At 47.5% G+C, this 23,754-nt stretch overlaps 3 protein-coding genes across 3 annotated transcripts; 1 reads left to right on the top strand and 2 right to left on the bottom strand.

Moving 5' to 3' along the window:
• Positions 1-3,666: 3,666 nt before the first annotated feature.
• LOC132250105 (histone H4-like) lies at positions 3,667-4,793 on the top strand. The gene has a single exon (XM_059726302.1). The coding sequence runs from the start codon at positions 4,090-4,092 to the stop codon at positions 4,453-4,455; it is 366 nt and encodes a 121-aa protein (XP_059582285.1). The 5' UTR covers positions 3,667-4,089; the 3' UTR covers positions 4,456-4,793.
• A 30-nt stretch (positions 4,794-4,823) lies between these two features.
• LOC109281518 (histone H2B 8) lies at positions 4,824-5,384 on the bottom strand. Its single transcript, XM_019480862.2, has one exon. The coding sequence runs from the start codon at positions 5,382-5,384 to the stop codon at positions 4,884-4,886; it is 501 nt and encodes a 166-aa protein (XP_019336407.1). The 3' UTR covers positions 4,824-4,883.
• A 546-nt stretch (positions 5,385-5,930) lies between these two features.
• Positions 5,931-6,766, bottom strand: LOC132250104 (histone H4-like). Its single transcript, XM_059726301.1, has one exon. The coding sequence runs from the start codon at positions 6,336-6,338 to the stop codon at positions 5,973-5,975; it is 366 nt and encodes a 121-aa protein (XP_059582284.1). The 5' UTR covers positions 6,339-6,766; the 3' UTR covers positions 5,931-5,972.
• Positions 6,767-23,754: the final 16,988 nt, after the last annotated feature.

The raw sequence follows: 23,754 nt of genomic DNA on the forward strand, positions 1-23,754 counted from the left end.
GAGCTCTAATGGTGCTCTGGACAGGTCTCTGAGGACTGAAAAAAGGCCAACGTGGTGCCCATTTTTAAGAAGGGGAGAAGGGAGGAGCAGGGTAACTTTTGGCCAGTCAGTCTTACCTCTATCCCTGGGAAAATAATAGAAAAAATCATCAAAGAGCATATTTGTGAAAGCCCAGCAGGGGAAACGATGCTGAATGGAAACCAGTACAGGTTCGTCACAGGTAGATCCTGCCTGACAAACGTTATAGCCTTTAATGACCAGGTCACACACTGCCTTGACACAGAAGCAGAGGCCGATGTCATTTACCTGGATTTTAGGAAGGCCTTTGACACAGTTTCTCATTCTATTCTCATAGGGAAGCTAACGGGCTGTGGAGTGGACGCCTACACAGTCACGTGGGTGGCCAACTGGCTTAGGGACCGCACCCAGACAGTGGTGGTGGACGGGTCATTTTCAACCTGGAAGGAGGTGGGCAGTGGGGTCTCACAGGGTTTGGTCCTTGGGCCAGTGTTATTTAATATCTTCATCAGTGATTTGGATGAGGATGTGTTGAGCACCGTCTCCAAGTTCGCAGATGATACCAAATTATGGGGCAAAGTTAATACACCATTGGGCAGGGAGCAGTTACAGGCCAACCTGGACAGGTTGGATCAATGAGCGGAACTTAATAGGATGCAATTCAACAAAGATAAATGCATGGTACCCTACCTAGGAAGGAATCATCCCCAGCACACCTACAGGTTTGGGGATGTCTTCCTCAGCAGCTCAGAGGCTGAGAGAGATCTTGGAGTCATAGTTGACTCCAAGATGAACATGAGCTAGCAGTGCAACGAGGCCATCAACAAAGCCAATTGCACCTTGTCGTGTATTAGCAGATGCATGACCAACAGATTGAGGGAGGTGATGCTCCCCCTCTATGCAGCACTAGTCAGGCTGCAGTTGGAGTACTGTGTCCAGTTTTGGGTGCCGCACTTGAAGAGGGACACGGAGGATCTGGAAAGGGTTCAGAGGAGGGCTACCCGCATGATTAGTGGTCTTTGTGAAAGACCCTACGAGGAGAGGTTGCGAGATCTGGATCTCTTCAGCCTATACAAAAGACGGCTGAGAGGTGACCTTGTGGCCACCTATAAATTTATCAGGGGAGGACAGCAGGGAATTGAAGATGCCAATGTTTACCAGAGCGCCTCAGGGAGTAACTAGGAATAATAGGTGCAAACTAGTGGACAGCAGATTTAGGTTAGACAGTAGAAATATTTTTTTTTACAATAAGGGTGGCCAGAGTCTGGAACGGACTTCCAAGAGAGGTGGTGCTATCACCTAACTTGGAGGTATTCAAGAGGAGACTTGACAAGCACCTGGCTGAGGTCATCTGCCTCGGTCCTCTTTCCTGCCAGGGGCAGGGAGTCAGACATGATGATTCATTGGGTCCCTTCCTACCCTATAATCTATGAATCTATGGTTATTGGGCAATTGATAACAAAGCAGTAGTGAATCTAAGAAAGCAAGGTGGAGTGATGCCCCCTACTTTATCTACGTATGTACAGTGAGATGTGAGCTCACTGTCTGGTCCACACAGGCTTCTGCCTGACTCTGCATGAGCAGTGAGCTCTGAGCTCACCAGCTGATCTGGGCAGGATCTGGCTGGAGCCCCTTGCTTTCCAGGGCTCTTGAGTCTAATGGGTGAACACTGCCACTGTTTGCTTTTCCCCTCCCTCTCCCTGTGGAACAGAATGTTTGGAAATGTTCCCTCTGGCAGCAATAACCCAATAAGTGGTGGATGCTAGGGAGAGTATTGAATAAGGAATAGATTACTATAAAGATACCAGGTTCTGCGTCCTCCCTGTATGTATAGCATCCACTTGTGCCATTGTTGGTGACAGGATACTGGGCCAGATGGATCATTGGTCTAACCTAGGATGGCACTTCTTTTGTTCTATGTTCTCATGTCCCTCCCCACTGAATTCAGCAGCAAGGGAAAGAAAGGTACAAGCAGCAACAAAAGTGCAAATTAAGAACACGCACTAGACATGTATGGATCAATTGATACAGGAAGCCATCCAGTGGCTTCTCTTCCTATATAAAATATTAATGCATTTATTTAAGAAAAATTAATCAATAGAAAAATCAAGAAAGAAGGTAAATATTATGAAATCACTTTCTTCCAAGCTATTCATTTGAATGTTTATTTTACCAGTGATTGCCAAATAAGCAGCATAAGGCTGTGTGTGTGTGTGTGTGTGTGGCTGTGTGTGTGTGTGGCTGTGTGTGTGTGTGTGTGTGAGAGAGAGAGAGAGAGAGAGAGAAATCCTTAAACTGGAAAACAGTAAGAACAGATAAAGATTGTATAGGAGGGATTGGATATGATTGTGTTCCTTTTGCTGAAAAGATTTATCAAAACACAAATATAAAAAACAGTATAATTAAATGTGTGAAGTAGAATGGGGCAAGGAAGACAGGGAAGGGAAATCTGAATGGCAAAAACCAGCAACAAGAATTTAATAAAAACAAGTGTCTCATGTTCATAATATGCTCTTACATAAACATCAAATTCCTGTGCCAGGCTGAAAACCTTTTAAATGACAGACTGAAGAATAACTAATTCATTTTTTTTTTAATGGGAATAACTCCCCTTTCTCTCTCATTCTTTTTTCTGTTCCAAATAGGGTCCTGCAGAACACAAACTGACTGCATTTAAACATGAAATTAGTGACCCTGCCAAACACATTGCACATTGTTTATATATCAAAGAAGGGGAAGAGACTTTTATTCCTATTTTACTTTGTATATTATATTCCATAGCACAGTACACATTATATTATTTTCATTACATTATATTACAAACATCACATATTATATTAAATTACATTTCTAATTGTAGACACTATGACAGATTTCCCTGCCTTTTTTCTTGAGACTAGAAAATAGCATTCCACTCCTCACCCTGTAAGCATTATTATATTGAACCACTATTACTACTAATATTAATACTGAGAATAATCATAATAATAATAAAAAGGGAACGAGCTGCTCGCCGGTGTAAACCATGCCCACCTTCCATAACCTGCGGGTCACAAGCCGGGAGTGCGCGGCTCGGCGGCCGTGGCCTGCTGGCGGCAGCAGACAACACCGGCCAGCGGCAGCTCCTGCCTCGACCTCGCGCCCCGCCTTTGTTTCCGTTCCGGCCCCGGACGCCCCGCTCCGGCCCCTGCACGAGGCTCATTCCCGTTATTAGCGGTCACTCCGCGACCACCACGACACGCGGCGGCCCCGAGGGGAGCTCCGTTGTGGCGCTTAAACCCCGGCCCCGGGTTCCAGGGCTTCCGCCGTTCGGCCAACCTCACTGCGAGACCCGGAGCGCACAGCCCCGCCCCGGCCAATCGCGGGGAGCGCTCGGCGCAACGCGACTCCAGCGGCGACGACCCGCAGCCCCACGAGAAGCTTCAGCCGCCCCAGCGGGGCCGAGACGGGCAGCGCGGCAGCGGCGCAGGCCTTGGCTCGGCCGCGGGGAGCCCAGGGCTGGGACGCGCCCGCGCTCCCCCGCGAAATGGCGGCGGCCGGGGAGGGGGCGGCGATGTGCTGAGACGCCTGATTGGCCCGATTTTGCCGCAGCCTCTCGGTTCCCGAGGAAGCCCCCCCCGCCCGCGCCCCCCCCGCTCCCTCCGCCCAGCCACAAGCGCGCCTTGAAACCCGCTCCCCGCGAGCGGGAAGGCCTGGGACGGGCAGGCCCCGCACACAGGAGTAAACCGGGGGACAAAGTCCTGGGCAAGCGGCTCTTAGCTGCACGGGGGGAGGAGGCGGTGGCAGGGCGCCCAGGACGGGACCGCGGGCTTCACCCGCCAGAGCCCGGGACAGAGTGCGAGTCGAGCGGCGCGCAGAGCGCGTCCGAGCTCTTTCCCTCTTTGTCTCTCTCTCGTCTTCCCCGGCGGCTGGGAGAGAGCAAGCCGAGTCGCAAACAAGCCAGGCCGAGCGGCGGGCGGGCAGGAGGGGAGGAGCCACGGGCCTCGCTCCCGCCCCCTCAGCCCCGGCGGGCTCTCTCCCGCCCTCTTTTCCTCCTCTCAGTTTTCAATCAGGTCGGCTCCCAGGGAATATATGCACACGTCACCCAACTCACCGCACACTCTGCAGCCTGTGCTTTTCGTAGACATGTCGGGTCGTGGCAAAGGCGGCAAGGGACTGGGGAAAGGCGGCGCCAAGCGCCACAGGAAGGTGCTGCGGGACAACATCCAGGGTATCACCAAGCCGGCCATTCGCCGCCTGGCTCGGCGTGGCGGCGTGAAGCGCATCTCCGGCCTCATCTACGAGGAGACTCGCGGGGTGCTCAAGGTCTTCTTGGAGAACGTGATCCGCGACGCCGTCACCTACACGGAGCACGCCAAGCGCAAGACCGTCACCGCCATGGACGTGGTTTACGCGCTCAAGCGCCAGGGCCGCACTCTCTACGGTTTCGGCGGCTGAGCTGCCCGTCCCAAACTCTCAGCAAAACATCTGTACCTAAGGCTCTTTTCAGAGCCACCCACTTTTTCACAATAAGAGCTGTTCGCTGCTGTTGCGCTTCTAGACAAGTCCATAATTCTATGTAAAATCGCGTGATTTTGAAACCGTAAGGACGGTTCCCCAGTTAAAAAGGGTTTTATTAGTTCTTATTGCTAACGGGGTTCGATATATTTTCTCACTTATGTACAGTGTAGAATCCCGTCCTAAATAATACAGGCGGCCCCGTACAAAGTAGTTGCTTTCCACGAATCTTAATACCTAGGAGCTTAAACAAAATTCTCACTTTAAATCTGTCATCAGCAATTACGCTCTTTCAGAGATATCTTGGGTGGCTCTTAAAAGAGCCTTTTAGTTGGTTAGGTATTAACAGTGTTGCTAATATAGCGTGTCTACTTGGAGCTGGTGTACTTGGTGACAGCCTTGGTGCCCTCGGACACGGCGTGCTTGGCCAGCTCCCCGGGCAGCAGCAGGCGCACGGCGGTCTGGATCTCCCGGGACGTGATGGTCGAGCGCTTGTTGTAGTGCGCCAGGCGGGACGCCTCCCCGGCGATGCGCTCGAAGATGTCGTTGACGAAGGAGTTCATGATGCCCATGGCTTTGGACGAGATGCCGGTGTCCGGGTGCACCTGCTTCAGCACCTTGTACACGTAGATGGAGTAGCTCTCTTTCCTGGTTCTCTTCCGCTTTTTATCCCCCTTCTTCTGAGTCTTGGTCACGGCTTTTTTTGAGCCCTTCTTCGGAGCAGGAGCAGATTTCGCTGGTTCTGGCATTTCAAGGATTTTTTTCAAAACTTCCCAGTAGCTGAACAACAACGTGAAAGCAAAGGCGGCTGCTGCTTTATTTATAAGGGTGTTATGCAAATTAGGGTATTCTAGTTTCAGCGTTCCCATTGGTGAAAAGAAATCGCGTCATTATAGACATTCTCCCATTCACCCTTGCTTGAAGCCAGTATCCCAGAACAGTGACTATCAATACTGTGGAAGCACTTACTTTAAAAACCCCTTTGTACCTATACAAAAGTCTGGTCAGATTCTCACAGCTCAATTGATTTACCATCTATATCCTTGTATTTAAGTACATTGCTAATATTGCGTGTCTACTTACAGCTGGTGTACTTGGTGAAAGCCTTGGTGCCCTCGGACACAGCGTGCTCAGCCAGCTCCCCAAGCAGCTTTTCATGTTTCTTTTAAGCAATCATGAGTTCATAAAGTTGGTACGTTTTAACTAATTGCATTAAATTAAAATTATGCTCTAAATTCCAATAAATGTTGGTTTAAGACGAGCAACGATAAACGCTTGTAAATTACTAGGGAGGATAATACTACGCAATGTGCTTTTTCTGAACTCCGGTTGGTATAAGGCTTTTGCTTACAGAAAAAAACCGTAACAGCAGCGAACAGCTCTTATTGTGAAAAAGTGGGTGGCTCTGAAAAGAGCCTTAGGTACAGATGTTTTGCTGAGAGTTTGGGACGGGCAGCTCAGCCGCCGAAACCGTAGAGAGTGCGGCCCTGGCGCTTGAGCGCGTAAACCACGTCCATGGCGGTGACGGTCTTGCGCTTGGCGTGCTCCGTGTAGGTGACGGCGTCGCGGATCACGTTCTCCAAGAAGACCTTGAGCACCCCGCGAGTCTCCTCGTAGATGAGGCCGGAGATGCGCTTCACGCCGCCACGCCGAGCCAGGCGGCGAATGGCCGGCTTGGTGATACCCTGGATGTTGTCCCGCAGCACCTTCCTGTGGCGCTTGGCGCCGCCTTTCCCCAGTCCCTTGCCGCCTTTGCCACGACCCGACATGTCTACGAAAAGCACAGGCTGCAGAGTGTGCGGTGAGTTGGGTGACGTGTGCATATATTCCCTGGGAGCCGACCTGATTGAAAACTGAGAGGAGGAAAAGAGGGCGGGAGAGAGCCCGCCGGGGCTGAGGGGGCGGGAGCGAGGCCCGTGGCTCCTCCCCTCCTGCCCGCCCGCCGCTCGGCCTGGCTTGTTTGCGACTCGGCTTGCTCTCTCCCAGCCGCCGGGGAAGACGAGAGAGAGACAAAGAGGGAAAGAGCTCGGACGCGCTCTGCGCGCCGCTCGACTCGCACTCTGTCCCGGGCTCTGGCGGGTGAAGCCCGCGGTCCCGTCCTGGGCGCCCTGCCACCGCCTCCTCCCCCCGTGCAGCTAAGAGCCGCTTGCCCAGGACTTTGTCCCCCGGTTTACTCCTGTGTGCGGGGCCTGCCCGTCCCAGGCCTTCCCGCTCGCGGGGAGCGGGTTTCAAGGCGCGCTTGTGGCTGGGCGGAGGGAGCGGGGGGGGCGCGGGCGGGGGGGGCTTCCTCGGGAACCGAGAGGCTGCGGCAAAATCGGGCCAATCAGGCGTCTCAGCACATCGCCGCCCCCTCCCCGGCCGCCGCCATTTCGCGGGGGAGCGCGGGCGCGTCCCAGCCCTGGGCTCCCCGCGGCCGAGCCAAGGCCTGCGCCGCTGCCGCGCTGCCCGTCTCGGCCCCGCTGGGGCGGCTGAGGCTTCTCGTGGGGCTGCGGGTCCCGCGGCGCTCTCTGGTTCTCGGGGGAGGGGGCCTATGCTGGGCCGGCTAGGAGGTGTCCGGTCTTGGCTCTCGGGGCAGCGAGTGCTGGGAAGCGGCGGGCGGGGGCTCCCGGGGAGGCGTCACACACGGACGCTCCCAGGCCTGCCACGGGCCACGCAGCCGGGCCGGTACCAGCCTTTCTGAAGGCAGCTCCTGGACGCCCGCTGCTGAAGCCGCCGGGGCTCCTGCCCCTCTGCGCCGCGGCCCCGCACCGATACGAGCGTGGGCGGGGAAGCAGCCGCTTTATTCGTCGTTCTCGCCAACCTCGCTACAGCTCTCCCCGACCCGCATCGCCCCGCTCCACTCGGACAGCAAAGGGAGGGGGGAGGGGCGGACGACCCTTCCTAGACGTGACTGGAGAAATCCCTTTCCGAGGCCAAGGTACCGCTCCCCCCGCTGGTTCTAATCCGGTCTCTATCAAAACCAAATTGAATTAGGTGCCACGAGAATCCAGAGATTACAAATGATTTTCCGATTGGACCTTTTGTCCAAGGCGCTGCTGACAAAGTTTTGGCGGCAAGAAAGGGTGTGTTCCTGGCAAGCTTCTTTTGCCCTTCACTGTATTTCTTTTTTTACAATGAACTGCCCTAGCTCTTGTTTTTCCTCATGGCCAAGTGAGGAGAGTTGCTTAAATACATTTTCTGTGTTACAAAGCTGTTGACAAGAGAGTTGGAGCAGCCTGCTGCACCCTCGCCACAAGTGTCACGGGCAGCCGGTGTGTGTTGCCTGTTGTAGATCAAGCAGGAAGCAGAAAGCAAAGGAAGAGAAAGCTGAGTGGCACTAAGGAGGGCATGAACTTCAATTTGAGGCACACCTGGCCCTCACTGCTTTAAAACCAGAAGGTCACACAAAGGCAATGAATGGGTATTAATATAAATATATTTTTCTTAGTAACATTTCATAAAAGGTGAATATTCTTAGTCTTATTTTTTTCAGCTCAAAGGCTGTAGATGTATGTGTTTATTTCTTAGTCAGGCAGGGTTCTTTGAGTAGATGTGATCTCTTTTATTAGACCACCTGAGTAGTTGGAAAAAAGTTCTTAGCAAGCTTTCGGGCGCAGTCACTCTTCTTCAGGCACAGGGAGTCTCTTAGTAGCATTTTATAAAAAGTGAATATTCTTAGCTTTCATTTGTTCTGAATCCAACTTAATATATGGGGTGGGTGTGGAATGCCTAATATAAAATAATTACTTTATAAGATATGTATTGGTGCTTATTTAATTGTGCAAAATACAGGAAACAAAAAGATAAGCTTCCTGTAGTGAATCAGTAGCCACATAAGTGTGTGTGTGTTTGTTATTATCTGATCACAGTGCAACAACACAAAGTGTTTGATCCACAGGTTGACATAAAGAAACAAATAAATGTAACTTTTAAAATGTATTTATAGTTGCTTTATTATGCAATGTAATTGTAAGAAAAGTAATGTATGGTAGTTCCTTTCAGTTTTATTATACAATGTCATAGACTTAAGTGTGTGTCCTCATTTACTATTTTGTTATAATTAAATGATAATTTATTGAAATACAGGCAAACCTGGGTCAGAACAAAGGCTATTTTATGAAAATAAAATGTAACAAAGTATTCTTTTCCTATAGCTATATATCTTCCACTTGCATTTGTGTATGTTGACTGTTTTTAGTATAGCAGCACTAGTATACTTGCACTAGCATGCTAGATGATGCTGAGACAGTTTAGTTATAACATTTGTCCTAAAAAAAAGAGAGCATGATCTCTAATGAATGGAGCAATATACTGCAATATCAGAGATATGGAAATTCCCAGCTTAGGGTGTGTGACCTTGAGCAAGGCTCTTCACCACTTAGGCCTCCGTTTCCCTCTTTGTAAAATGGAGATAATGATCATAGAAACTAAGGCCTGGAAGGAACCTCAAAAGATCATCAAGTCCAACGCCCCTGCTCAGAATCATAGAAATTAAGGGCTGGGAGGGACCCTGAAAGATTGAACCCAACACACAGGCTCTAGGCAGGAAAACTGCCGAGATCAAATGATCCCAGCAAGGTGGCTGTCCAGTCTCCTCTTAAAGAAGTCCAAGGTTGGGGACTGCACCACCTCCTTGGGAAGTCTATTCCAGATTCTGGTTACCATTACTGAAAAGAAGTTCTTCCTTATGGCCAACCTGAAACCATACTCTAACAGTTTATGGCCATTGCTCCTTGTCCTCCCCTGGGGCACCCTAGTAAACAGTTTTTTCTCCCAGCTCCCAATATTCACCACTTACATACTTACAGGTGGCCACCATTCCCCCCTCAGTCTTCTCTTCCCCAGGCTGAACAGTCCCAGATCCCTTAGTCTTTCCTCATAAGGTTTGTCCTCCAGGCCCTTAATCATTCTAGTGACCCTTCTCTGGACCCTTTCAAGATTCTCCATGTCTTTTTTTGTAGGGTGGCGCCCAGAACTGGACACAGTACTCCAGCTGGGGTCTCACCAATGCCAAGTAGAGAGAAAGTATCACTTCCTTAGCCCTGCTTGTGACATATTGGCTAATGCATCCCAGTATGCTATTAGTCCTGTTGACTACAGCATTGAACTGGCAGCTTATGTTCATTCTGTTATCAACCATAACCCAAGATCCCTTTCAGCCATCGTGCTGGACAGGACATCTCCACCTAACCTATATTTATGTCACTGGTTAATTCTCCCCAGATGAAGCACCCTGTATTTATCCTTATTGAACTGCATCTGGTTCCGCTCCACCCACCTTACCAGCTTGTCCAGGTCCACTTGGAACCACATCCTATCCTCCAGCATGACCGCTTTTCCCCATAACTTAGTATCATCCTCAAACTTGTCCAGCATGCTTTCCACATCCTCATCTAAATAATTGATAAAGATGTTGAATAGTACAGGGCCAAGAGCCGAACCCTGCGGGACACCACTGGCCACCTCCTGCCAAGACAATACAGACCCCGTCCACTAACACTCTCTGGGTTTGACCCCTTAGCCAGTTCCCAACCTACCTGACAGTGGACTCTGTCAGCCCACAATCACAATCCCCCAGTTTTTTTATAAGATCATCATGGGAGACCATCTCAAATGCCTTTTTAAAATCCAAGTATATGACATCAACCGTGTCTCCCACATGCAAGCAGTTCGTTACTTGATCATAGGAGGAGACAAGGTTCGTCAGACATGACCTGCCCGCAACAAAACCTGGCTATCCTTGATAATCCTGCCTTCTGCTAGTCTGTCTCAATTATTTGTTTTATTTAAAACTAATTCCAAATCCAAGTGTCCAGAACCATAAGTGACCCTACTACCAGCAAACATCCTCCACCCGCACCTGGGGCTTCAGATGTTTCCAAAACCTTTGTTGGGCCAGTCTCTCACAAATGGACTTCTTGATAATTTTCTCCAAAATTGTACCTGATATTGAGGTCAAATTGCCTGGCCTATAGATTACCAGATCCTCCCTCTTCCCCTTTTTAAAGAGTGGCACCACATTGGCCTTTTTCCAGTCTTCCAGGACCTTTCCCAAGCACCACAAGTCTTCATATACCTTCACCAATGATTCCACAGTGACTCCAGCCAATTCCCTCAGTACTCCCAGGTGTAGTCCATCCAGTTCTGCTGACTTAAAGACATTCAGCTGCTCTAAGTGCTCCCTCACCAGTTTGACACTGACCACTGGTTGGCAATACCTCCCCCGCCCCAGCATCCACCCAGTATCCAACCGGACGGGCAACCACCATTTGTATGAAGGAACATTGATGCAAAGTATTCATTAAAGAGTTTAGCTTTCTCCTGACTGTCTGTTATCAGCTGTCCCATCCCATTCTGCAAGCGCCCCACATTTTCCTTGGTGTGGACTTCTTTCATGTAGTGTTTTGAGATTGACTGGTGAAAAGTGCAATGTAAATGCCAGATATTATTATTTAAACTGTAGGGAGGACAGAATGTTTGAAACAAGAAAGATGCAGAAGAGGAGGAAGTGGCATGAAACTAGAAGAGTTGTGGGTAAAACCAAGGCCTCAGTTGAACATCCTATTCAATGTACTGTGCTGCTTCTACAGAAAAATGATTACTCCCTTCATTCATTTGTAGCACCTTTCTAGGTGCTAATGCAAATAATAATAAAGTATGGTCTTAATTCCCTTTTACAATAACATTTATATTTTTAAAAGAGAAAAGCATAACTTATTTGTCATCTTTCAACAGTGTCCAGAGGTCAAACAGGGCATGCTTTGGAACTCCAGCTTCAATAGTCAGTCTGCTTAAGCGTTGAATTTGAGCCTTGAGAATATGGTCAGTACCAAAAGAAATGTCCCAAGGTTCAATACAGCCCTTCCACTCCCATTGAAAGTGTGTAGAGGTGGATATTTCCAAACAACATATCTTCCAGGGCATGGGCATAATAGGGTTCATATTAATCACTGTCTTTGTAAAATACTTTAGGGTGTATTCATGAAAAATATTGTTATTAGTCTTTGAAAATCCTGATAAAGTGCTTTGTGTGTTTGTTTATCGAGGCAGTAGATGATCTAACAAGAATGGTTGGGTTATAGCACTGCATATCTAACTCAGAAGCCATCTATTTACAAACACACATTTGTGTCTGAATGATCTCTTTGAGCACATCACCTGGAACCCATCTTACCTGATGCCCAAACACTTGATCATCACTTTGAAGATCTGGGTTGTTTTTTGTGCATGGGACAGATTGAGCATACTATGTTTAAGGTTACCAAGGCCTTCCATAAGCACATATTTATAACGAAATGGCTTCCTCCTCATTTAGACGTGTATATATATAACCCAAATATATTGTTAGTGGAATCTGTTGACTTTGTAAAAAAAAAGATTGAGCAGAATCTGTTTTCTCTATTCATAGTAGTATCATAGTATCATAGTAGCTAGGGTCAGGAAGGACCTGAACATTTCAGCTAGCCTGACCCCCTGCCACAGGCAGGAATGAATGCTGGGTTCACAAAACACCAGACAGGTGATCATCCAACCTCCTCTTGAATTTGCCCAAGGTAGGAGCAAGGACCACTTGCCTGGGAAGTTGGTTCCAGATTTTGGCCACCCTAACTGTAAAATATTGCCTTCTGATCTCTAACCTAAACCTATTCTCCATCAGCTTATTATCATTGTTCCTTGTCACCCCAGGTGGTGCTGGGGAGAAAGGGGCTCTTCCTATCTGCTGATGATCTCCCCTGATGAGTTTGTAGGCAGCCACCAGGTCCCCTCTCAGCCTCCTGTTGCTGAGGCTGAACAGGTTCAGGTCCTTCAGTCTGTCCTCATAGGGCCTGTCCTTCTGCCCTCTTTCCAAGTGAGCAGCCCTCCTCTGAACCCTCTCCAGGCTGGCCACATCCCTTTTGAAGTGTGGTGCCCAGAACTGGATGCAGTACTCCAACTGCGGCCTGACCAAAGTTGCGTAGAGGGGGAGTATCACCTCTCTGGACCAGCTTGAGATGCACCTTTGGATGCATAGATTCATAGATTCATAGAGGTTAGGGTCGGAAGGGATCTCAATAGATCATCGAGTCCGACCCCCTGCATAAGCAGGAAAGAGTGCTGGGTCTAGATGACCCCAGCTAGATGCTCATCTAACCTCCTCTTGAAGACCCCCAGGGTAGGGGAGAGCACCACCTCCCTTGGGAGCCCGTTCCAGACCCTGGCCACTCTAACTGTGAAGAAGTTCCTCCTAATGTCCAGTCTAAATCTGCTCTCTGCTAGCTTGTGGCCATTATTTCTTGTAACCCCCGGGGGCGCCTTGGTGAATAAATCCTCACCAATTCCCTTCTGTGCCCCCGTGATGAATTTATAGGCAGCCACAAGGTCGCCTCTCAACCTTCTCTTGCGGAGGCTGAAAAGATCCAGTTTCTCTAGTCTCTCCTCGTAGGGCTTGGTCTGCAGGCCCTTAACCATACGAGTGGCCCTTCTCTGGACCCTCTCCAGGTTATCCGCATCCCTCTTGAATTGCGGTGCTCAGAACTGCACGCAGTACTCCAGTTGCGGTCTGACCAGCGCCCTATAGAGGGGAAGTATCACCTCCTTGGACCTATTCGTCATGCATCTGCTGATGCACGATAAAGTGCCATTGGCTTTTTTGATGGCTTCGTCACACTGCCGACTCATGTTCATCTTGGAGTCCACTAGGACTCCAAGATCCCTTTCCACTTCCGTGCCACCCAGCAGGTCATTCCCTAGGCTGTAGGTGTGCTGGACATTCTTCCTCCCTAGGTGCAGCACTTTGCATTTCTCCTTGTTGAACTGCAACATGCATAAGGTATAGCTGGCCTTGCTGGCTGCGGTCTGGCATTGGCGGCTCATGTTCATCTTGGAGTCAATAATGACTCCAAGATCCCTTTCCGCCTCTTTGCTTTCAAGAAGGGAACTCCCCAGCCTGTACTTATGCTGTGGATTCCTTCTCCCAAGGTGCAGCACCCTGCATTTATCTACGTTGAACCCCATCCTATTATCATCTGCTCACTTTTATAGTCTGTCTAAATCTATTTGCAGCCTCTCTCTCCCTTCAAGTGTGTCCACCTTGTCCCACATCTTAGTGTCATCAGCAGACTTGGACAGCGTGCTTTCCACCCCCTCATTCAAGTCACTGATGAAGATGTTAAACAGTGTAGGCCTGAGGACTGAGCCCTGGGGTACCCCACTGCTCACATCTCACCAGGTTGAGTACAACCCGTCCACCACTACTCTCTGGGTGCACCCCATCAGCCAATTTTTTACCCATCCAACTGTGTAGGCATCAATGCCACAGTCGCTTAATTTATTGATGAGGATGGGGTGAGAGACAGTGTCAAAGGCCTTCTTAAAATCTAGAAAGACTGTCCACGGCAACACCATCATCCAAGGATTTAGTTACTTGGTCATAAAAGGCAATCAGGTTGGTCAGGCAGGACCTGCCTTTGATGAACCCATGCTGATTGCCCCTGAGCATGATCTCCCCTGCAGGCTCCCCACACATGTGCTCCTTGATGATTCTCTCCAAGATCTTCCCGAGCACCAAGGTGAGGCTTACAGGCCTATAGTTACTTGGGTCCTCCTTCCTCCCTTTCTTGAAAATTGGGACCACATTAGCCAGTTTCCAATCCCCCGGCACCTGGCCAGATGACCATGAATGCTCATACAGCTGGGCCAAAGGCTCTATGATGACCCCTGCCAGCTCCCTCAACACCCTTGGGTGGAGGGCATCTGGACCTGCAGATTTAAAAATGTCTAGCCCTTCCAGAAGATCCTTAACTACATCTGCACTGACGGAAGGCCTGACAGAGCTATCCCCAAGATGGTCCCTACCTTTGGTAGGTGGGATGTCCTGGTCCCTGTTCAAGAAAACAGAGGCAAAGAAACTGTTAAAAATATCAGCTTTCTTGTCTGGCGTGGCCACCAGATTACCGTTTGCATCTTGCAGGGGCCCTACATTGCCTGGTGCCCTCTTCTTGTTCCCAATGTACTTGAAAAAGGACTTTTTGTTGTCCTTAATCCTGGACGCTAGCCTGAGTTCCATCTCTGCCTTGGCCCTCCTACGCTCACGGGCCGAGGAGAAGTACTCCTCCTTGCTGAAAGCTCCTCTCTTCCACTGGTTTTAGTCCTCAGGCATTGCTGAATGCCCTTGCTGAGCCAAGGGGGTTTCTGAGCACTCTTACCCCCCTTGCTTCTCTCAGGGACTGTTATCCTTTGGGCCTGGAGGATCGCCCCCTTAAGGTACATCCATCCCTTGTGGACTCCCATGTCCTCTACCTTCTGGGCCCTTAGTGCCTCCCCCACTAGTCTCCTAAGCTCATTGAAGTTGGCCCTTCTGAAGTCAAGGGCTTTAGCCTTGGTGTAAGCCCTTGACACCCTGCGTTGGATAGTGAAATCCAGCAGGTGATGTTCACTATTGCCCAGGTGGTCGAGGACCTGCAGTCCCTTCACCAGGTCAACCCCTGTGGCCAGGACCAGGTCCAGCAAGGCGTTACCCCCAGTGGGGCTGTGCACTTCCTGGATAAGGTGAAGGTCCTGTAATACAGCCAGGAACCTATGCGAGCGGTCAGACCTAGCTGTCTGCTCCTCCCAGCAAATGTCTGGGTAGTTTAGGTCACCCATGACAGTAACATCCCTTGACCTAACTGCCTCCATAAGCTGACTGGAGAAGTCGTGGTCCAGTTCTTCCCCCTGGTTGGGTGGTCTGTAGTAGACACCCACCGTAAGGTCCCTTTCGCCATGCCCCCCTTGTAGTTTGACCCATAGCGTCTCTGCACGACGCTCTTCAAACCCAAAGCTAATCCTTGTGTCTTTGACATAGAGCGCAACCCCCTGCCACACACACACACACACCTTTCCTCTCTGTCCTGTCTCTTCTATATAGGGTGTATCCCCAAATGGCCCACCACCAAGTCGTAGGTAGGGTCCCATCAGGTTTCTGTGAGCCCTACTAAGTCTGGGTTCTTACTCGCAATCAGGTGGCACAGTTCCTCCTGCTCACTCCCCATACTATGAGCATTCAAAGACTGATATAGCACAGTTAATCGCAAGGCCTTAAAGCCTTTTACAAAGATGGTCCATATCATTATTCCTATTTCACACATGAGGAAAAAAGAGGGGTAATGTGATTTTGTGACCCAGCAAAGCCAGTAATGGAATATATGGTAGGTTTCCTGAAATGCATTACGGGGCACTAGACCTCAAAACCATCAGTTGATTGTCAACATCTAACTGATTAGATCTATGTAGAGGTCTTACATTTCATTAGGCCAATGATGTTGTATTATCATGCATGCATAGAACAATCAAGAGTGTAGCAGGCAACCTGAGTTACGCTAAATCTCTTAGCCATAGTTTAGGCCTTCTCGGAACTAAGCAATACAATTGTACGGAGTGCCTTATAAGGCAGTGGAAGAACTGAGTGCTGTGACTGGTACAGCGCGTGAACCAGGAATATCAGTTTCCCTAAAAGGAAATGAAACCAAAAACTGAATAGGATTGGAGTACCTTATCTAAAAAGATGAGGTAAGGAACTTGAGGATTGGACAATTTGGGATGGGAAAGTTATAAAAGTAATGGACAAATAAAGGGACAGTTGTGTGTTTGTGCTGTTACTCTGGGGAGATGGGGGGCAGTCATGGAGTTTCTGCTTGAACAGCAGGAAAGCCAAAACCAAACATCCCACACACCCAGTGGAGGACCCGAGGTTGGTACCACCAAAGGTCGCTGCTATGATGTCTAAAGGCTAATCAGTTAGGTATTAACAAATCAACTGATGGGGTTCTTTAGATCTGGATGTGTGCCAAGCAACTATCTTGATGTCACATAATCAGGCAGTGAAGGTGGGCAATGTTGTTGAAATAATTTCATTGTTCTAGGGAATGTGTTTCCTCAATGGTTGTGGTACTATTGTTGACACACCAGTGCCCATTTTCTGCTGTCTACAAGGCATACATAGGTGCATAAACAGGAAGGGGTATTGCTCACTTCTTTTGCAGGCCTTGATAAACTATAGAGTGTTGTTCTTATACCTATGTGGGATGCATAGACAAAAGTACACATTGAGGATATTCCATATTACAAATGTTCAAGCCTAGGTACTTTGTTTTCATATGTATATCAAGACATCAGATGAAATGATCTTCAGCCCACAACAGCTAGTGCAACATGATGCATGCTCATGCTCATATGAACACACACACTTTGGTTAGTTTATAAGGTGCTTATCTATCCTGCTTTTAACATACCATTGTATTTATTGAGGCTGAGTTCACAAGACACAGGAAAATAATGAGGGCTATATGCTCACACATCCTTGGTTCAGAAGGAGAGGTTATATCAATATTAAAAAATCCAATGCTAATATAACAGGAAGGGATAGAATGGGGATTCATAATTACAGTATTTGGCTGACTGCCATTTCTATGCCTTGAAGTTTGAAATGTCTTTCTTCCTATATTAAAGTTTCACATTGTTCTTTGTAGGAACAGGACAAGAAATAATGGATATACATTGCAGCAAGTGAGATTAAGATATTAGGAAGAACCTTCTAATTATGGAGTTAGTTAAGGTTAGTAAATTACCTTAGAGAGGTTGTGAAATCTCCATCATTGAAGGTGTTTGAAACAGGAGAGAGGCACTGATATTTTTGCCAGCAAAAATCAATGGGTTTTTTAGTCACTTGACACAAGAGTCAGTAGAAAAAAAAATGGGGGGAGACATCACACCCGACAGTAGTGAACCTCTAGCTGCTGCCACCCAGAACTCCAGAACTCAGTAATAGTTACCTATGCCTCCGCCAGACCAATGTACAGTAGCAGGTAACTTCCAGTCTGAATCCAGGGAACAAATACATGGTAAGAAAAATCCAAGGAGTATGAGTAATGGGCTAGATCCAGATGTGCAGGCACATGCGTTTCCCCAGCGACAAACAGCAGCAACACACGTACCACTGCTACATTGGTTTTTCTTGTTTTGCTTATTTTGTTTTGTTGGGGTTTTTTATTTGTTTCCGCCTTGCTCTGTACTAAGAGGCATGCCCTCTCTCTACCTGGGATCTCTTGAGTCCTTATTAAGAACCTTGTGCACAAGCAGAATGTTGGATATCATGGTCCTCCTGCTGTACCTGTGGTAGGTTAGGGAGTTAATGCCTTGTGCTGCATCTGGGTTGACTGTAGTTTTACTAAGAGGTTAGATTATGGTTTTGTATAGGATGGTAGATAGGGATGGTCCTGCCTCAGACAGGGGATTAGACTAGAATGATCTTTGGAGCTCCTTTCCATCCCTGCTTCTCTGTGATTTTTAACGGTTGTTTTCAACATTTTTTAATTTGCAGACCCCTAAAAAAATTAAATTGAGGTACAAACCCCTTTGAATTGTAAGTGTGGGTAGTCACACTTTTGATTGATTATAGTCATTTTTCACAGACTCCTTAGACATGGTCTGCAGACCCCCAGGGGTCCGTGGACCAAAGGTTGAAAACTACTGTTCTATGACATTCAAGGGCTAGAGGATCTGCCTTTTTTATGTCCCACCACTAACCTGTATCCATACCACAGCAATAAGCTGGTTACTGATATACTGGCAACTGTCCATGATTATTTTGGAAGTCTGCACAAATCTCCACCCCAGAGAGCTGAGGGAATTAGCAGAGGTCATTGTGGGACTCGTGGCATGGCACTCACGGTGCTCTGGTGTGGTGCCAGAGGACAGGAAAAGGGCCAACATGGTTCCCATTTTCAAAAAAAGGGAGGAAGGAGGACCCAGGAAACTATAGGCCAGTCAGTCTTACCTCGATCCTGGGTAAGCTTTTTGAGAGAATTATCCTGGTGCATGTCCACGAGGGGCCAGCAGGGGAGATTATGTTTAGGGGCAACCAACATGGGTTCATTAGAGGCAGGTCCTGTCAGACCAACCTCATGGCCTTCTATGACCAGGTCACAAAATCCTTAGATGCAGGGGTAGCAGTGGACGTAGTCTTTCTGGACTTTAGGAAGGTCTTTGACACTGTCTCTCACCCCATTCTCATTAAAAAACTAGGAGACTGTGGCATCGACACCTACGCAGTCAAATGGGTCACTAGCTGGCTGGAGGGCCGCACCCAGAGAGTGGTGGTGGACGGGTCTTATTTGACCTGGAGGTCAACTTGGATGAGGGGGTGAAAAGCACGCTGTTTAAATTCGCAGATGACACCAAGATTTGGGGTGAGGTGGGCACGCTAGAAGGGAGGGACAGGATACAGCTGGACCTGGACAGGTTACAGGGGTGGGCAAATGAGAATAGGATGGGATTCAGTACTGACAAGTGCAGGGTGATGCACTTGGGCAGTAAGAACCAGTAGTATACCTATAGGCTGGGGAACTCCCTTCTCGAGAGCAGTGGCAGAAAGAGATCTTGGAGTCATTATCGATTCCAAAATTGTCATATTGAATGAAATAGTTTAAATGTTTGTAATAGTTGCCCATTAGCCAGTTTAGGAAGGAGACAAAATTTATCTTCTTATCTAGGCCATTGTTTTGGTATATGTGCGGAAGGTCCTGACTTTGCTCAAAGTCTTAGCTCTTGAATTTTATCTTTAGAGGCCTTTAACAAAGTTAACCTAAAAATGACCCTTAAGCAAACATCCCACATTCCGAGAAATCAAACCCTAGGAGCCTTTTAAAAGATTGGAAAGAAAGGAAATTCCTCAAAGAAATTAAAATGATCAACAAAATAAATTAATTACCAAGCAAAAGAATCTGTTAAGTAAGATCTAAGCCCAAATTTGGGAGTAGTGACAGGTTTGGGTAGGAGGGGCCCAAGACAGCAACTCACTCAATAAAAACTGTAACCTACTGTCCCAATTTGGAGGTAACCTCACTTGCAGAACAACGAAGGAAGAATCGCAAGTGTAGGCCAGATCAGACTGATCACCTGAACCACCCTCTCTGTGAACATGAATCTCTTAGTTCACACTGAAGCTGCGGAGCACCCAAAAGGGACTGAAGGAAGGAGACTTAGTCCTATCAGTATTGAGGCGAGCCCATTGAACCGTATTGCTGAGGCAAGCCCATTACATTGTACTACTGAGGAATGAAACCATATTTAGGTGTCTGGCTTCTCAGAATTCTAGGACTGTAAGTATATTATGAAAATAATAGTATTGATTCAAATTTAACTTTTAGTTGTAATTGTAGTTGTTTTTGTAATACTAATTCTTATAGCATTGTTTGGGAAGGAAGTGCATTTGGAGCATTGTTTCTGATATACGTAGTTATTGTGTTCTTAATGTTTGTGGTATTTCTTAAAGCTAAGCAGTGTTATACATGTAGCAAAGAATTTTAAAGTAAAATTGTGTTGTATGAATTAAGTGTGTAATCATTGTGAAATCGTGCAAGTAGCTAAAAGTTTCCCCAGCCAGTGCATCAAACAAATCAATAAGTTGTGTGGGATCTTCTCTATTCCATAACCCACTAGAGACAAAAATGAACATGGGCCGCCAATGCGAGGACATGGTCAGTAGGGCTAACCGCACCTTGTCGTGCATCCACAGATGCACCTCAAGCAAGGCCAAGGTGATCCTCCCCCTCTATGCGACACTGGTCAGGCCACAGTTGGAGTACTGCATCCAGTTCTGGGTGTCACACTTCAGGAGGGATGTGGACAATATGGAGAGGGTCCAGAGGAGGGCCACCCGCATGATCAGGGGTCAGCAGGGCAGGCCCTATGAGGAGAGACTATGGGACCTGAACCTGTTCAGCCTTCACAAGAGAAGGCTGAGGGGGGATCTAGTGGCTGTTTAGAAACTAGTCATGGGGGACCAGCAGGCATTGGGAGAGTCCCTGTTCCCCCAAGCACTACCAGGAGTGACAAGAAATAATGGTCACAAGCTGGCAAAGGGTAGATTCAGGCTAGATATCAGGAGGTGCTACTTCACTGTCAGGGCAGCTAGGATCTGGAACCAACTTCCAAGAGAAGTGGTGCTGGCTCCTACCCTGGGGGTCTTTAAGAGGAGGCTGGATGAACACCTTGCTGGGATCATTTGACCCCAGTACTCTTTCCTGCCATGGCGGGGGGTTGGACTTGATGATCTGCTCAGGTCCCTTCCGACCCTACCAACTATGAAGCTACTCTTGTCATGGCTTTTGAGTACACATCCAAATAACATTTAGGCCATGTAAGACATGCAATTACACTATGAAATGTAAAACAGTGGTGGACTATGTTTAGAAGACTGGAGGCAAACATGGTCTTGCTGCAAAAGCTGCTTGGATGACAGTGTCATTCTGTATATATGGTTGTAGCCTCCTGTTTCTTGTACAGCATCTGTGAAGCTAGAGGAAGGTATTTTTGTATGGAGCAGACCATGGACGACAACAACAGATTTCTGTACCAGTTTGTACAGGAGGAAAGTAGTCTGGACCCTGGGTTCAAGGGAATCTAGAGAAATTATGGCTGCTGTATATAATCACATTTGTGCTACAGATGGCAATGAGCAATCACCTGCTAACATATTTGTCATTTCTTAGGCTGCTAGAAAACTTAGAATCATAGAAAATGAAGACTGGAAGAGACCTCAGGAGGTCATCTAGTCTAACCCCCTGCTGAAAGCAGGATCGGATCATTCCCAACTAGATCATCCCAGCCAAAGCTTTGTTGAGCCAGGTCTTAAAAACCTCCATGGATAGATATTCTGCCACCTCTCTAGGTAGCCTGTCCCAGTGCTTTACTACTATCCTAGTGAGAAAATTCTTCCTAATATCTAACCTAAACTCCTTGTTCTGTCATCTGCCACCACTGAGAACAGTCCAGCTCCATCCTCTTTCGAACCCCCCTTCAGGTAGTTGTTGCAATTAAATCTCCTCTCAGTCTCCTCTTCCCTAGACTAAATATACCCAGTTCCCTTAGTCTTTCCTCATAAGTCATATCCCCCAGTTCCCTCACCATTTTCATTGCCCTCCACTAGACCCTTTCTAATTTGCCCGCATCCTTTCTGTAGTGGGGGCCACAAAACTGGGCACAGTACTCCAGCTGTGGCCTCACCAGTGCTCAATAGAGGGGAATAATCACTTCCCTTAATCTGCTGGCAACACTCCTGGTGATGCAGCCCAGGACTCCTGGTGATGTTAGCCTTATTCACAACAGGGGCACACTGCTGGCTCATATTCAGTTTATTGCCCACTGTAACCCCCAGGTTCTTTTCTGTAGACCTGCTGCCCAGCCAGTCAGCCCCCACCCTGTACCAGTGCGTGGGATTATTCCATCCTAAATGCAGTTTGTAACATGCTCTTTTCCTTGTTTATAGATTCATAGATGTTAGGGTCAGAAGGGACCTCAATAGATCATCGAGTCCGACCCCCTGCATAGGCAGGAAAGAGTGATCCCTACTATCTGGCCCCCAGTGCTGCCCCTGGGCCTTGTCAGACCCACACAGGCATGCCCATGCCATGTAGCCAGGGCAGATCCTGCCCATTGTCCCTTCCTCTTCACAGCACACTCAATCTAGGGGCTGCTCCAGATGGTCAGGACTGTGCCCTGCATATGGTATGATCTCTGCATGCAGGACTTACTCCATCCAGTTCAGGACCTGTGCTGTCTGCAGTACTTGCAGGCACCAGATACAACACGGGTCCCAGACTGGCTGGAGTACTTGCTGGCACAGGCCTGGCAGAATATAACCCATACAATAATTACTTCTAAATAGCAGTGGAGCTTCTTGGAAAATATGAACATAAATCAATCAGCGGATGGAAACAGTTTGTATGCTTAAGGGATATAGCAACACAACATTTACTTAAACTGGCTTTCCTATGTATTTTGAAGGGATCAGCTAGCTGGAAAAAAAAAACCCAAATAGGGCAGATGATGGCATTCCTCCTCCACCCTTATTTCAAGATTTCAGATTGAGACTGGATGTCTCCCTGGAGAGACTCCCATCAAATGCCTGTATTAGACTTAATCCAAGCATAGCTAGGGGGCCCTCTCTACGTGAAGGTAAAGGCACATGGGATCCAATACTTGTTAAGAGGCCCCTTGTATCTTTAACTTATGTAGTTGTAGTTTGCTAAAGTTCATGAGGTATCTTGATCCCAATTAATGCTATGGATCTTTATAACATAATGAGTTTCTTGCCAAGTCTTAATCTTAGTTTTAAACTTCTGTTAAACTAGTTTGTATAGAGTACCTTGGGGTTTGTTTATATATCAATACAATCTTTGCCTGGCTGAATCTACCCTTTTTGTTAAAACTTGGCAGGCACCAGAAGATCAGCGCCATAAGTAAAAACTTAAGAAGAGTGCCATCATGCCTGCCAACCATACACATTTTAAATGATGATGATGATGATGATGATGAACTATATAGAATATTCAAACATAATTGCAAAGGGGAATTGAAAGGTACAGTTTTTTTAAAAGGGGGGGGGGTGCAGAGGGAGGAATGCCTCCCCTTCCAGCCTTTGAATCTCAGTGCCACAAAGATGTGTAGTACCAATGGAGAGACAGCAACAAAAAAAATGCTATATTGGATTACATGGAGTTGGATTGCTGTAGCCATGATAGTCCAGGAAGTATACAAGTAAAGTTTTTATTTTTTCCTCCTCAGATATTTTTTATTGAGACAACTATATAATAGTTGGGAAGTTTAACAAGCATTTGGGCACCCACTGACCTTCTTCCTAACATAATGGAAGGCAATGGGCGCACAAAAGTTTGTCAAACCCCTTCCCCAAGAGAATCTATTAAAAGATACCACAAAAAACACCCCTTGCTTCTCATACATTTTGGAATATGGCCATTCTGAATCAAGCCAGGCCAATTCAACAGGAATAACTGGTTATGGTACCAGCATTTTGGATTTTGTGCAAAACATGCCAGCCTCAAAAAAATGTTCCCCCACCGTCCACCAATAAGCAGCACCATTTCCATTTTCAGCATCTCTCACTCTTAAATTGGGTTTCATATTTGTAGAACATGAGTGTGGGGTGATTTAGGCTTTCAAAACAATTTAGTTATTATACATAATTATGGGATTATATCTGGAACTTGCTCAAAGACCAAGAAAAATCCACAATCTTCCAGAATTGTGTGTGTTGCTTTTGAATACAAAAAGCTGGAACCTGCACACACAACCACCTCTTACATGTTACCCTGTATTTATATACTTATAAGTTAGTAAACACAAAGCAAAATCCACAATCTTCCAAAATTATTTCTGTGTTGCTTTTGAATGCTGGAGACTGCACATACAGCCACCTCCTAAAAGGTTACCCTTTATTTAGTT

Source organism: Alligator mississippiensis, chromosome 4 (assembly GCF_030867095.1).
Source record: "Alligator mississippiensis isolate rAllMis1 chromosome 4, rAllMis1, whole genome shotgun sequence".
In the NCBI taxonomy this organism is placed as follows: Eukaryota; Metazoa; Chordata; order Crocodylia; family Alligatoridae; genus Alligator; species Alligator mississippiensis.